Source organism: Gossypium hirsutum, chromosome A11 (assembly GCF_007990345.1).
Source record: "Gossypium hirsutum isolate 1008001.06 chromosome A11, Gossypium_hirsutum_v2.1, whole genome shotgun sequence".
NCBI lineage: Eukaryota > Viridiplantae > Streptophyta > Magnoliopsida > Malvales > Malvaceae > Gossypium > Gossypium hirsutum.
Window position 1 is genome coordinate 123,325,080 of NC_053434.1, and position 13,986 is coordinate 123,339,065.

The window sequence follows — 13,986 nt, forward strand, 5'->3', positions numbered from 1 at the left end:
ATTGTAATCTTAATTTTTTATGGCAAATCTGTCTGCCACAACTTCTTGTAGAAAATGGTGTGATCATTATTGTACTGTCTAGGCTCAGATGTATCCTCTCCCTTTAATAATCTTTTGTAACCACTCCTAACGAGGTACTCACCAGTTGCCTCACGCCACCAGACCAACCTGTCTTCCTGAGTGTGTTGGATAGTGGAATACAAAGGATGCGCTCAGCTTCTTTCGAGGAAAAATGATTGGTAATAAGATCTCTCTTCCAGCATCTTTGTTCTTGATCGATTAATTCCGAGACAACATTCAAATCACTAATCCTAACACTATTGTGAACTGTAAAGTCCACAGATCTCGGCAGTCACACATCCTCCCAACTTGAGATATTAGTCCCTGCCCTCACTTGCCAGCAAATCCCCTCCTGCATCACTCTCTTGATGGCCCATATACTCTCCTAGGTATATGATGGATTACTCCCTGAATTCGACCTCATAAAGATAGTCTCTAGGTAATATTTTTCCTTTAGCATTCACGATAGTAGAGAATTTGGGTATTTTGCCAAATGCCACCCTTAACATTAAACTTAAGTTCTGCATCCCAGGCCCCCATCCTAAATTTAACTCAGATCAGATCAAATTATTGAAATACTAACTGTTTTTTTTTTCCAATTTAGAACAAAAATAGAAAGAAATAAGCAAGTCAACCAGCATTGAAATGTTCTTTGAAACAACAAAAATTCCCTCAATTAATTAAAGAAATTGCCATTAAAAAGAGGAAATTCAGCAAAATCAAAGAAAAAAAAGAAGAATAGAGATTAAGTAAAATGAATTAGAGAATTGGGTAACACTTGCTACTTCGATGGAGTGAAGAGAAGATAGGAGAAAAAGAGCAAGCAAGGGGATAAATCTCAAAATTATATACGAATTTTGATTTAATGTGTAATTATATACATGAATTTTAATGTGGTGTAATTATACACGTAAAACTCTAATTGTAGTTCTCATGTTTTAATTTTGATTTAATCATGCATATTTAAAATAATAAATAAATAATTTTTTTATATTGGATAAATATAATTTTTTATGTATATGCATTCTGTAAACATAAAATGATGTTATATCAATAAGAATTTGATCAAATTAAAATTTCATATATAAAATTGCTCGTTAAATCTTAGAGAAAAAAAGGGGAAGAATGTAGATTAAGTTTTCATAATTGATCCAACTGATAATTTATCTATTTTAAATTCAATCGTTTTTTCGATTCGATTGAATAAAATAAAATTATATTAAGAATAAAAAAAATAGTTTAATTAATTTGATTACAATTCAACTGATTCAATCGTCCGGTTCAACTAATCTGATCAATTTACGGGTCAATCGTCTAACTCCTTATTTTGAATCAATATCTTGATTGATTCTCGATTCAATTGATTCCACTGACGAGTTTAGTTCAGTTCTGAAAACAATAATGTACATTTGACGTGCAAAGATCAAGGTAGCTTTGCGAATATTAATATTAATTTAATTTATTCTAATTCCGATAAAAAAAATCAAAGTTATATTCAATTTTCACTTCAACTTGAATTGATATGACATTTTTTTATGTATTTTTATTAAAATAAAAAAATAATTTTTAACTTTAATTATATTTAATGATGCTATGAATTGTTTGTTAGGTAAAATTATATTAGAGCAAATATTAAAATAAATTTTATTTTCATATATTTTAAGTTAATATTATATACTAGAAATTTTATCACGAATAAATGTGTTTAAAAATAACCTACGATAAATAAAATTGTATGGTTTGAAATTAATAATAATATATATAATGTATATGGAATTAAAATAAAAATGTGGGTCAAAACTTTTGTGTAACAATATTAAAATATAAAAAAATAAAACATTGATTGGAGTGATAAAGTTGAGTTTTCGTGTTTGATAATAGTATAGGTTTAAAGCTTCTAATTTGTAATTTTTTATTGATTTTATTTAAAATGTAAAGGGACAAAATTACAATTATAAGAATATAACTTATTTAAAATATATAAAGGTAATTCAGTAATTTCTCAAACTGAATTGGTATGAATGTGACATCAATTCTATTAAGAATTTAAATAATAATATAGAAGTAAAAAGAAGCATCATTGTAAAAATGTAAAAAAAAAAACTTGTAAAAACTATTATTTTTTTCAAATTTATTAAAATATAAATAATATTTAAAATTAGTAAAAATTATTAAAAATTGTGAATATCATTAAAATTGTTAAATAATGATTAGAAATTGTAATAATTATTGAAAAATTTATAAGAATTTTGAAAATTTTAAAAATTATAATAATTTTTACAATTTTTATTAAAATACAAAATTTAAAAAATCTGAAAATATAGCAAATCAAATTCAAATATACTAATATTTGATATCGATAACTCGTGACTTTAATTTTAATATTGAATATTTTAATTCAATCTCAAAATTTAGCTTAAACCTCATAATCAAACATAAATTAAATTAATTTATTACGAAATTGATGAATTTAATCTTATCCCAAATTTAATATTTAATTTTAATTAATATACCAAACAAAATTTATAACTTAAATTTAATCTTAAATTCAATCCTTAATTTGTTAGGCGCTTCACTTTTTTATTTAACAAACATAAAATTAATCTCAAAATAAACTTCATATAGAAATCCAAAGTCTAAGGACAAATACATCAAAGCCAAAACTACTGTAGACATTGCAGCTAGCCGCCGCCGCCGCCGCCGACGCCAACAACGCAACCATTTGATTCTGCGAAGCTATTTTTTTGCAGTAGATGTGGGAAGATTTTGAACAGCAAAATAGGCTAGCAAATTCTTCTTCAACAGGTTATCAGCAAATCTCACTTGAAAACCAAATTTCTCAGCGTAATTAAGTGTGGCGCCCCACTTTTTCAAGGTATCCCAATCCAAATCCCCAACCGAGAAATCTTTCATCTCTTTGATCGCAGCGCAGACCAAAATTTGAATGGCGATATGAAAAACATCAGTAGTTTTTCCACAATCTTTTTCGATTTGGATTGCAATAGATTCGAGGTACTCTGGAATTTCCCCCCAAGCAGTGTTCTTCAATGCCTGTTCCAAGCCTGGGAAATCTTTGCATTCCACTTTGTCGTTGCTTTTGTCATAAAGTTGGTTTTCCAAATCACGGAATTTAGATTGTACTCCTTCACGAGTTAGATCATTGGTTGCAGTAACCTTTACCTTCCATTGGAGGTGGAAAAAAAAATACTTATTAGGTTAGTAATTCTTAACTCCAACAGCTCATGAGCCGTATTGAGTTTTTTTATATTTTCATATAATTAAATTACATTATTTTCTTTAATATATTATTAACTTTAAGCTTAATTATTAAATCGATCTCGGACTCGAGTATCAAATTCCAAATTTAGAAATCGAGCTTGAACATGATAGTATTTGAATTCAGCTTGGCCTGATTACACTACATAAAACTCAATTGAGATTTGATGTGTGTTTTATATCTGAAAGACATAAAAGAAGCATGAAATCTCAAATTCATTACTCAACAAAGAGAAGGGGAGACTATTAGTGATGATAGTGGTGTGTTTCATTTAAGTCTTATCACCTTTGCATAACTAAGATGCCTTGCTTTTTCTAAGAGATACTACCACTAGACAGGGACCATTTTGGAAATAAAAACCAGATTTTGAGGCTCAGAGAAACAAATTTTCCAAATAAACAAATGAATATTAAAAGAAGTCGGTTCCTTCATTAAAATAAACTGAATATGAATTAGCAAGTTCGATTAAGAGACTTACATTATTTATCCCACTTTTGGTTAGATCATCGTAAATTTCCACTATTTCTGGCACGGATGACTTGATAAACTCTTCTTCATTTTTTGTTAATGATTCTAGTCGGTGTCGGAGCTCCCTCGGTTTCCTTATTCCTTTTCTTTCTTGTCTCAATAAGTCATCGGAAACAGAGCTCAGATTTCTTTTCTTGCTTCCGTTCTATATCGGTGAAGAGAAGACAGAGAAAAGGCCGCCGCCGCCGAAGAGTAAAGCAGGAAAAACAAAGGAGTTCGTTGGTTAGAGAAAGCTTGCAAGTTGGGTCTATGTGATTAACAAAAAGAAGAAAAAAAAAAGTTCATCTACGTGATTCTTAACTTCCACCTTCATTTCATGTATGGTTTAAAACAAATCAATATTTTTTTTCATGTCAACTTTATCTTTATTTCGAGATTTTGAATAGAATTTAATGATCTTAATTTGCCAAAGACTTACCTTTTCCGTCGTCTTCATCCTAGTCGGACAACCTGCTACCAAAGTTGTGCTCTTTGCAGCCATTAAAGGGATTTTAACGAGGAGGTGATCGAAAAAGTTTAACATGTCGAACACCCTTTCAGGGGAAGTTAACCTGTTCTTAATGACCTGAATTTGAGAGCTCATTTTGGAAAGGTAACCATAATTGTTTGCCCTTGACCAGGGAAAGAGAAGCCTTCTCAAAACATCGAAAGATAACTCATCGAGAAAGTCATCGGCATCGTGAAGTGCATCGTTCAGCTTTTCAAGCCAAGCTGTCAAATTGCTGATCGCAGATCGCTCTTCGGCGTCAGGAAGCATAACTATGGTTGCAGAGACGGTGACGTCGAAGTCATCTTGGACAAGCAGCCACATTTCAGAGAGAATAAGGGATTTCAATTTGTCGCCCGAGGTGAACCCAGTTTCTTCCGCCATTGATGGTTCAAACCGAAATCAAGGCAAAAATTGCTTGATTATTGCAAGAGGAAGAAAGTGCAAAGTGAATCCAAGGAGATGAAAATTCAGGTTTGTAGAGACCACCAAACAATACTGTATGAGCCCATTTTGCCCGGGCCCAGTGCAAAACAAAAACAAAATAAAAATAAAACATAAACCAAATACATTGCAGCCCAAATTTCATATGGCCCAAACTACCCAAAATTAACCCTAAACCCAAACCAATACCAAAACCCTAGCCCAACTATTCCAAATTTTTTTCAGCCGTCAACCCTCAGCCGCAACTCAGCCCCCCAGTGTGCTACCGAACCTCTAGGCCAACCATTGGCCACCTTGCGCACTACCACCGTCGCACGCCCCACGCATGCCCCTCTCCTCCATGCGTCTGACACCCCCACCACCAACACCGGCCATACCCTGCAAACACAAACAACAAAAAGGCAGCCACAACAGAGGAATAGGGCATTTTTTTATTTGTTATTGTAATCGATTATAAAACGGGGGGAGAATCGAATGTAATGGGGAAGAAAACCTTTGAATATACAAAAAATGGTATCAAACGAACATTGGAAATAAAAGAAAAAACACAAAAGGTTGATCTCTTATTCTACTTTCTTTATTTCCATTTCGTTTTTCATCTCTCTAATATTTCCTTTTTATTTTAACACGAATCTATTAAATAAGAGTAGCCATAAAATAAAAAGAAAAGGAAGAGAAGAACCTTACCGGAACCGCCTGTGGTTGCTTCGCGGGAGGTCTCTCCTCCATCGTCGGGGCTAAAAGAGGGGTGAGGGCCCTTTCTTTCGGTTCTTTTCGACTCAAGAAGGCTAGGCCTTCAAACTCTTTTGGAACAAGGCCGAATGGCCTATTCTTGTGCATTGCCGGCCACCGAGTATAGTGGTAGTGCGGCGGTCAGACGATGGCAGCGAGGATGGGTCTCGAAACCCTATCTGCAACGGAGAAAAAATAGAGAAGGGAGAGAGAGAGTAGGAAGACTCTCTGTCTTTTTTTTTGAAAGAAAATGAAGTTAAAAATGAAAAAATTTGGGGCTTTAATGGCCATGCAAAACACTGCCGTTTTGCACCCTCACACACACACCCCCACGCCCCAAAACGGCGCAGTCTAGGGGGAACCTGTGTGTTTTGAACCTATGGGCTATTCGCTCCCATGGTCCCTTCAATTTTGGACTTGTTTACCTCGGGCCCCTTCTATTATTTTATCTTTTCATAGATTTAACTGTTTAATTTTCTTTTGTTTTTTGATTAAGCCCTCGTTCTCTGGTGCTTCGAAATTCGACATACATCTTCAGAGTTGGGGAATAATTGCATGTTTAACCCCTGTTCTTTCACGTGTGCCTTATTTTAGGCCCTGCGTCCCTTTTTATTTTTTTTAGATAGGACCCTTGATTTTAATCTTTTCTAATTCGATACTTAATCTTATAACATTAATCTTTTTATATTTTATTGATTTTTCATATACATATACTTTTATTTATTCATTTTATCTTAAACAGTTTCACATGTTATTTATTTTAGATTTTTATTAATTCTTTAAGCTGACTTATGTATTATGCATTTAAGATTGCTTTACAAATTCGTTTTACCTTAAACTTAGCCCTTTTTTAAGGAACTTGTCTCATTTCTATTTTAATGCTTTCATGTGTTGTTTGTTAACTTTCTACACGTTGTTTACTTTATATGTTTTTATATAAATTATTTATATTAAACTATTACATATTTTATATTCATATATAACTTTTAATTCAAGCTATTCTGTAGGTTATTCATTTTAAATTTTCTTTTATTTTTTTTGTAATACTTATTTTAAGCCATTTATTTATATATATAAATATGTATATATGTATATATATATATTCTTTTTCTTTTATACATCATTCATTTGAAATTATTTTTACCGTAACTACCTTAAGTCGTGTTATTTATCATCCATTTTAAATCCTTTTTATTTATTTAAATGATTCTATTATTATTTATTTTAGGTTTGTTTGCATATGTTTTTTTTACACTTTTGCATGTATATATGTATATATATATATTTTTTTGAAGGACATAAATTATTCATATATATCATCTTTTTAATTTGTCTCGTGTATTACGGATTTTAAAATTCTTTTCCACATTATTTATTTTAAATTCATTTATTATCATTCTAAAGTTTGTTTACATTTTTATTTGTTTTAATTTACTTTATATCTTCCTTATTTTTAAAGATTGTTATATATGATTAAATTCATTGGTTATTTGTCGATGTTATTATTTAAATGATGTATTGTCGTGATGTTTATTTTAATTTGTTTACTTGATAAATCCATGTATATTTGTTTCATGCTCATTGTTATCTTTTTTCATATCATCGCCTCACGAATCAAGCCTCGGTGCATTTATCCAATAAATCGTTTTTTTAAATCCACACAAATAATCAACGTTGTTTAAATATCAGATTCGTTATTATTCCAAAGCAAAAGTTTCTAAATAAGGCAATATTTCGCGTTTGGAAACTCGAGAAAACGTGCCCTAACGTGCTGGGTTTCGATTTCTCGTTCGACTAAATAGCCAAATATCCTCTTAAAGCTTCAAAGTATGGTTTCATTAAACTATAAGGTGACCTTGGTTTCGATGGTTTAGAGTATCGTGTCCTAACGTGCTGGATGTGATACTCCTTCGGAACAAGAGAATCTTATATTTCAATTCACGTTATCAGAGTTTCTTTTAAGGATCGTACTTTTAAAAACTCTTCAAATTTTCAATTTTCGACACTAAGACACTAATTAATCAACTAGGTACCAATTTTGGGCGTATCGAGGGTGCTAATCCTTCCTCGTGCGTAACCGACTCCCGAACTTATTTTTCTGAATTTCGTAGACCAAAATCGTTGTTTTAATAAAATTAAATCATTTATTAAAAACAACCACTTTTTGAGGTGACCCGATCACACCTCATCAAAAAAGGATTGGTGGCGACTCCCGTTTTCATTCTTTTTTTCAAAATCCAAGTCGACCCCGTTTTCATTCAAAAAATGGTGTCAACAGCTTGGCGACTCCACTGGGGATGAATAAGAGAGTCAAGCCACGTGTTGATTATTTCTTGTCTTTTTGTTGAAAGTGGAAAATTCGATTTAAATTTACGATCCTCTCATTGCATCTCTTTTGTTTTGAGTTATATTTTTTTATCGTGTTCTGTATTTTATTTTATACCTCTGCACATTGCATTGCATGACCGCTGGTCATACCCTTTTAAGTGGGAGTGAGAAACTACGCCTTCGTGAGGTTTTCACCTCCGCATGGGATAGTGAATCGCTTCCGGGATACATCCGTACCTATGTCTTCGTGAGATTTTCATCTCCGCATGGCCATAGGGAAATGTATTCCCCTGAACTGAACTCGGTCCATATGAGCCTATAATGGGTGAGGATCGAGGAATCTGCTGGTTCAGGTACCCTTACTTTAGAACCAAACCTCATGTAGTGAACCTTAGGAGCCCACCCTAGGTAGAACCACTTCGAACCCCTAGTATCCACCCAAATAGGTGTTCTATTTATTCTTGCTTGCTTTTGCTTTGTACTAACATGTTTTCTTTTTGTTATGATTGCATTGCATTTTCATCATAAAAAGAGGTGTTGATTCACGTTCAATTGCTAAATAGAGAGCTTGTCATAAGAAAATGGGTTTCTTGATAAAGTGGATGACGATACGGTTGTCCTAATACGGTCCGAGAAGATATAACCAAAGAAGGATGATAGTTCAGTAGAGGACTATACGACTTTGCCTCGTTGCCTGAAGACTCAAGATGACAAAGATTATTCGAGAACCGCTAAACTTTTTAAAGAGAAGCCAACGAGCATCACAAGGATGAGTGAGTAACGAGTCGCGGCCCAGATGAAGAAAAAAGAGATAGAAGGGATGTCCCTTTTGAAGAGTTCGGGAGATTTATCTTAACACTCGAATGAAGAAGAGGATCGAATGTCCCCGCCTATGACGGCAAAGCCGTATATATATCTGCTTTATGTAAATGGATTTGTTTTCTATTCCAGTTGTTCTAATAGAATTGAACCAAGAATCAACGTTTCTTTTGGCATTCATTTCATGCATTTGCATTACATTGCATCATATGCATTAGACTTTCACGAAGTGACCCTAACTAGGTAAAATTATTTCAGTTACCCTGGAAACCACCAAAAATCTAATCAAATATCAATACGGTACTCGTCGCCAAACGAAAGCAATGGATCAAAGGTTGGAAAGATTGGAACAGTTGCAACGAGAGATGCAAGATCAGATGCACGAACGACTGGAAAAAATCCAGCAAGACATGTTAGAATCCCAGAACACTGTGATGAACCAATTAAAGCAGTTATTGACTGTAAGGAATGACAAAGGAAAAGGCCCTTTAGTTGATACTGGGGATGATCACGATGACCCTGCCTATCCTCCAGGTTTCACCCCAACTAACATCCAAGTGCAACCAGAGGTGTACCCGCAGAGGGCACCTGTTACCATTAGATCCCAATACCAGGTCGGTGCCCCGGCATCGATGAACTTTCCAATAGGCTCGGGTTCTAATCCCGGTGATAATCCTACCAACCCCGTATTTCCTGATCTCGATAACATGGCAGAGATGGAGAAAGCGAAAACGGACTTGTCAAAACAACTTGAGGACCGATGTAGATGGCTAGAGGAGAAATTTAGAGCCATGGAGAACACCGACTACCATTGTGGAGTCGACGCCAAGGACTTGAGTTTGGTACCTGATCTAGTACTCCCTCCCAAATTCAAAATGCCGGAGTTTGAAAAGTACAACGGGACTAGTTGTCCTGAAGCTCATGTAACTATGTTCTGTCGAAGAATGACAGGATACATCAACAATGATCAACTGTTGATCCACTGCTTCCAGGACAGTCTGATCGGGTCTGCAGCTAAGTGGTACAACCAGTTAAGTCGCGTCAACATCCATTCATGGAAGGACTTAGCACAGGCTTTCATAAAGCAGTACAACCATGTGACAGATATGACACCCGATAGAATCACACTGCAGAACATGGAAAAGAAGCAAAGTGAGAGCTTTAGGCAATATGCCCAAAGATGGAGAGAGGTCGCGACACAGGTCCAGCCACCTCTTTTAGAGAAAGAAACCACGATGCTTTTCATCAACACTCTGAAAGCACCGTTCATTAACCACATGTTAGGAAGTGCTACCATGAGCTTCTCAGATGTAGTGATGTCTGGTGAAATGATTGAAAATGTAATAAGAAGTGGGAAGATAGGTGCGGAAGAAGGCATCAAGAGATCAACCCCAAAGCACAAAGACAATGAGGTGAACAACACGAGTACATATAGCAAGGGTTATTCAAAACCAATTACGGTGAATCAGCCAAGAAAAATGGTCGCTAACCAACAAGGCTCATTGAGACAAGAACCTGGAGTGAAACCAGGTACTGAGAACCTTCAGTTCACACCAATTCCAATGTCATATGAAGAGTTGTATCAAAATTTATTCGATGCGCATGTTGTTTCCCCTTCCTACTCAAAACCCCCACAACCTCCATATCCAAAGTGGTATAATGCGAACACACACTGTGACTACCACGCAGGAATTACGGGGCACTCAATAGAGAATTGCATCACTTTCAAGAAACTAGTTGAAAAACTCATCAACATGGGTATTGTCAAGTTGGGTGACTCATCTACTGCAGAAAATCTGCTACCCAATCATGATTGACAATAAGGTGAATACGATGTATGAAGAGATATTGGGAAGTGTTCACATCAATGACATGCATGAAGACACAACTGAAGAGGGAACTTTGTTAGATGTCTGCCCTCATAAACTTGGAAGTGTTCTAAATAAATCAGACTGTAAAAGAAGTCTCTGTAGTATTTAGAGCCTATTTAGAGTAATATTCAGAACAAACTTGTTGCTTTTAGCCTGAAGCAATATGAATTTTTTGTGAAATAGGCTCATGTCTGAACGTCGTTATTTTAATGAAATGCATCTTTGCGATCATTTTTGAGCTAATATTCTTTCATTCTTTATGAATAATTATTTTTAATCTTTCATTCTTTCTCCAAAATCATTCATTTATTCATAATTATACTGTACAGATAATTATTCTTAAATTCATACATTCTTTGTATATTCTTTTACACCAACAACAGGTCCCTGAATATCAACGACATGAATGACACTGCTACAGACTCGGAATCTCCTTTTGAGCGAGACATGTGTTTAGAGAAATCTCATGACTTCGAAGATGACATAGATTGTGGCCTATCTCCGTACTTATTGAGGAGGGTAGAACAAGGTGAAAACAGATTCCACCTTACGAAAAATCAATGGAGTCCATGTGAGGCATGAAGGTTACTAGGTCGATCTCGCAAAAAAAAAAGGTCTGGTGGTCATCAGTTTATCTTCACGGGAAGAAGCTGCTTCATATGCCAATGTCACGAAGTCGACAGCAAATTTTTTGAAAAATCACGAAAAGTCGAAAAGAATCATATTTGACAATGCACTAAATTTGAACAAGAGCAAAATATAAGAAGTTTGCAGTCTGTTCAAGATTAACACCTTATCGCCAAAAAAACTCTCTCAGGGCAACGCCCTCTTTTTGGGCTTATCGCGGTTTTACCTATTGAGGTCGAGATTTCCTTCTCTTTGAGTTTTTGGATCCAATCCTGGTTGGAGAGGAATGTTCAAAATATCTATCATGGTCAAATGTACCAAAAACAAATGGTATGAGTTCACCAAAACAAGGTTTGCTCCAGAGAATTCCACAAGGGGGACCCGATATCAAAGAAGATCCTTCCCATACAAAAGGGACTTCAGAAGAAAGTGGATGTCAAGCCAGAAGGACCTTATGTGGAAGGCTTTATCTGGGAGAGTGTAGGTATTGACCAAGATAGATGGCGAGAACTTGCCTAATCTTGAGAATTTTGATTCAAGGAACAAATACTTCACTTTTAAAAAAAAAGAGAATTAATGAAAAAGAAGAAAAGAAAAATGAGTGAAAAAAAAGGAGAGGCCAAGGTGAAAACCCGCAAAGGGCGCCTTGAGACCAAAGGGGCTTGAGTTGAAAACCCTAAAAAAGAGCGACTCAAATTTTGGATCAAATTGGGGCATGAGGCGATCAGAGCATCTCAAATTTTGATCAAATCGGGGCATGTAATGATCTTGCTATACCTGATTCAACAGGAAAGGGTAGGTAGCATCTTGGGGCATCGACAAAGTCTTGTAGATCTCCTAAACACATGTCAAACACAGAATGGTCTTTCAAAGAGTTGGTACAGAGAAGTTCAAGCTACGATATCTGGGGCATCTTGTCCTCATACTTTTTTTCTCTTGGAATACTTCATTCTTTTTCAAGATACGTGTTCCCAATTAATTCCCCTTTTATTCTTGCTATCCTTGATAGTTTATCCATTTTGAGCTATGCTCTCAAATCAATTCTATTTTATCTATCGTTATGATCTTTTGCAAGCATGTTGCATTGGAATAATGATTAATGGACTAATAAAACTTTCACGAAGGAAGTTTTGCATATTACTCTGAAAAGTTTCTAAATAATATAGGAGTCTGAAGCAGGACAATTGTTTAGAACACTCCAAATTTAAAGGTTGGAAATTTGGGAAGGAATAGTCTAAGTTTAGACTTTCTCTTTGGATTTTTGTTGTCAAACGCGTTGATTGACAAGACGCCATGTTGGTGACAAAGCTTGAATAAACAAGAAAGTGATGGTCTTCAGGCAATAGGAAGAGGTTACCTCGGGAAGGAGAGCCCTCGTTTGCGCATGAGTCGTTGGTACGACACATTGGGAATGATGTAAGGGACCAGAAGGATTTAAATCTTATACCCTTGAATTGCGATAGGAGAAGATTGACAAAAGCCATGTCTTTCTACCCTGGGGTTACAGTGGGAGATTGATGGTACAAATTTTATGTCCTAGTGGGTTGAACTTCGATGTTCACAGTGGGGGCAATCAGATTACGTGTTTCTTTGGAAATGCCGGCTGGTCAAGAAGGCGTTGCGACACGTTAGTGATAAAGCCTTAATAAGCTTTTGAGCGATGATAACCTAAGCATTAAGGAATTATTTTCATGACATTCTACATTCATTCAAATACCATTCACGCATGTCTAGTTAGGAGCATTTGATTCATTTTGATCATGCCATCCTAATCATTAGGCATAATTAGGTTCATTATACAGGTCATGTTCCCTAGAGGACAAATCAGTAAAAATTGAAGATAAACCTTGCCTCTCTCGGTCGTAGCAGAGCTGGTTGAAGTTACCAGATCTTGCCTTCCTGCATTGACAGCGAAGCAGATCGAAGACAAACCTTGCCACTCTCGTTTGTAGTAGAGCTGGTTGAAGATAGCAGATCTTGCCTTCCTGCACTGACAGCGAAGTAGATCGAAGACAAACCTTGCCTCTCTCGTTTGTAGCAGAGCTGGTTGAAGATATCAGATCTTGCTTTTCTGTATTTGGCAGCAAAGCAGATCGAAGATGGCAGATTTTACCTCCCTGACCACAGTGGAGTACATTGAAGCCGATAACTCTATCTCCCTGTATTTGGCAGTGGAATAGATTAAAGATTATCAGATCTTACTTTTCTGTATTTGGCAGCGAAGCAGATCGAAGATGGCAGATTTTACCTCCCTGACCACAGTGGAGTACGTTGAAGCCGATAACTCTATCTCCCTGTATTTGGCAGTGGAATAGATTGAAGATTGCAGATCTTGCCTTCCTGTATTTGGCAGCGAAGCAGATCAAAGATGGCAGATTTTACCTCCCTGACCATAGTGGAGTACATTGAAGCTGATAACTCTATCTCCTTGTATTTGGCAGTGGAATAGATTGAAGATCAAAGAGGGCAGATTTTACCTCCCTGACCACAGTGGAGTACATTGAAGCCGATAACTCTATCTCCCTGTATTTGGCAGTGGAATAGATTAAAGATTGTAGATCTTGCCTTCCTGTATTTGGCAGCAAAGCAGATCGAAGATAACAGATCTTATCTTCCTATATTGGTAGGAAGTGGATCGAAGATGCAGATCTTGTCTTCCCATATTGGTGGCGAAGTAGATCGCAGAAAGCAGATCTTGTCTTCATGTATTGGCGTGAAGTAGATCGAAGATAACAGGTCCTATCTTCCTATATTGATAGGAAGTGGATCGAAGATGCAGATCTTGTCTTCCCATATTGGTGGCGAAGTGGATC

General features: G+C 35.6%; 1 protein-coding gene across 1 annotated transcript; it reads right to left on the reverse strand.

Annotated features, from left to right (window-relative positions):
- Window positions 1-2,665: 2,665 nt before the first annotated feature.
- On the reverse strand, window positions 2,666-5,255 carry LOC121209516 (uncharacterized). The gene is made up of 3 exons (XM_041080303.1): window positions 4,284-5,255; window positions 3,816-4,010; window positions 2,666-3,240 (listed from the first exon to the last, which is right to left on the reverse strand). Exons 1-3 carry the CDS (start codon window positions 4,734-4,736, stop codon window positions 2,797-2,799), a joined length of 1,092 nt encoding a protein of 363 aa, XP_040936237.1. The 5' UTR covers window positions 4,737-5,255; the 3' UTR covers window positions 2,666-2,796.
- Between the last annotated feature and the right edge of the window lie 8,731 nt (window positions 5,256-13,986).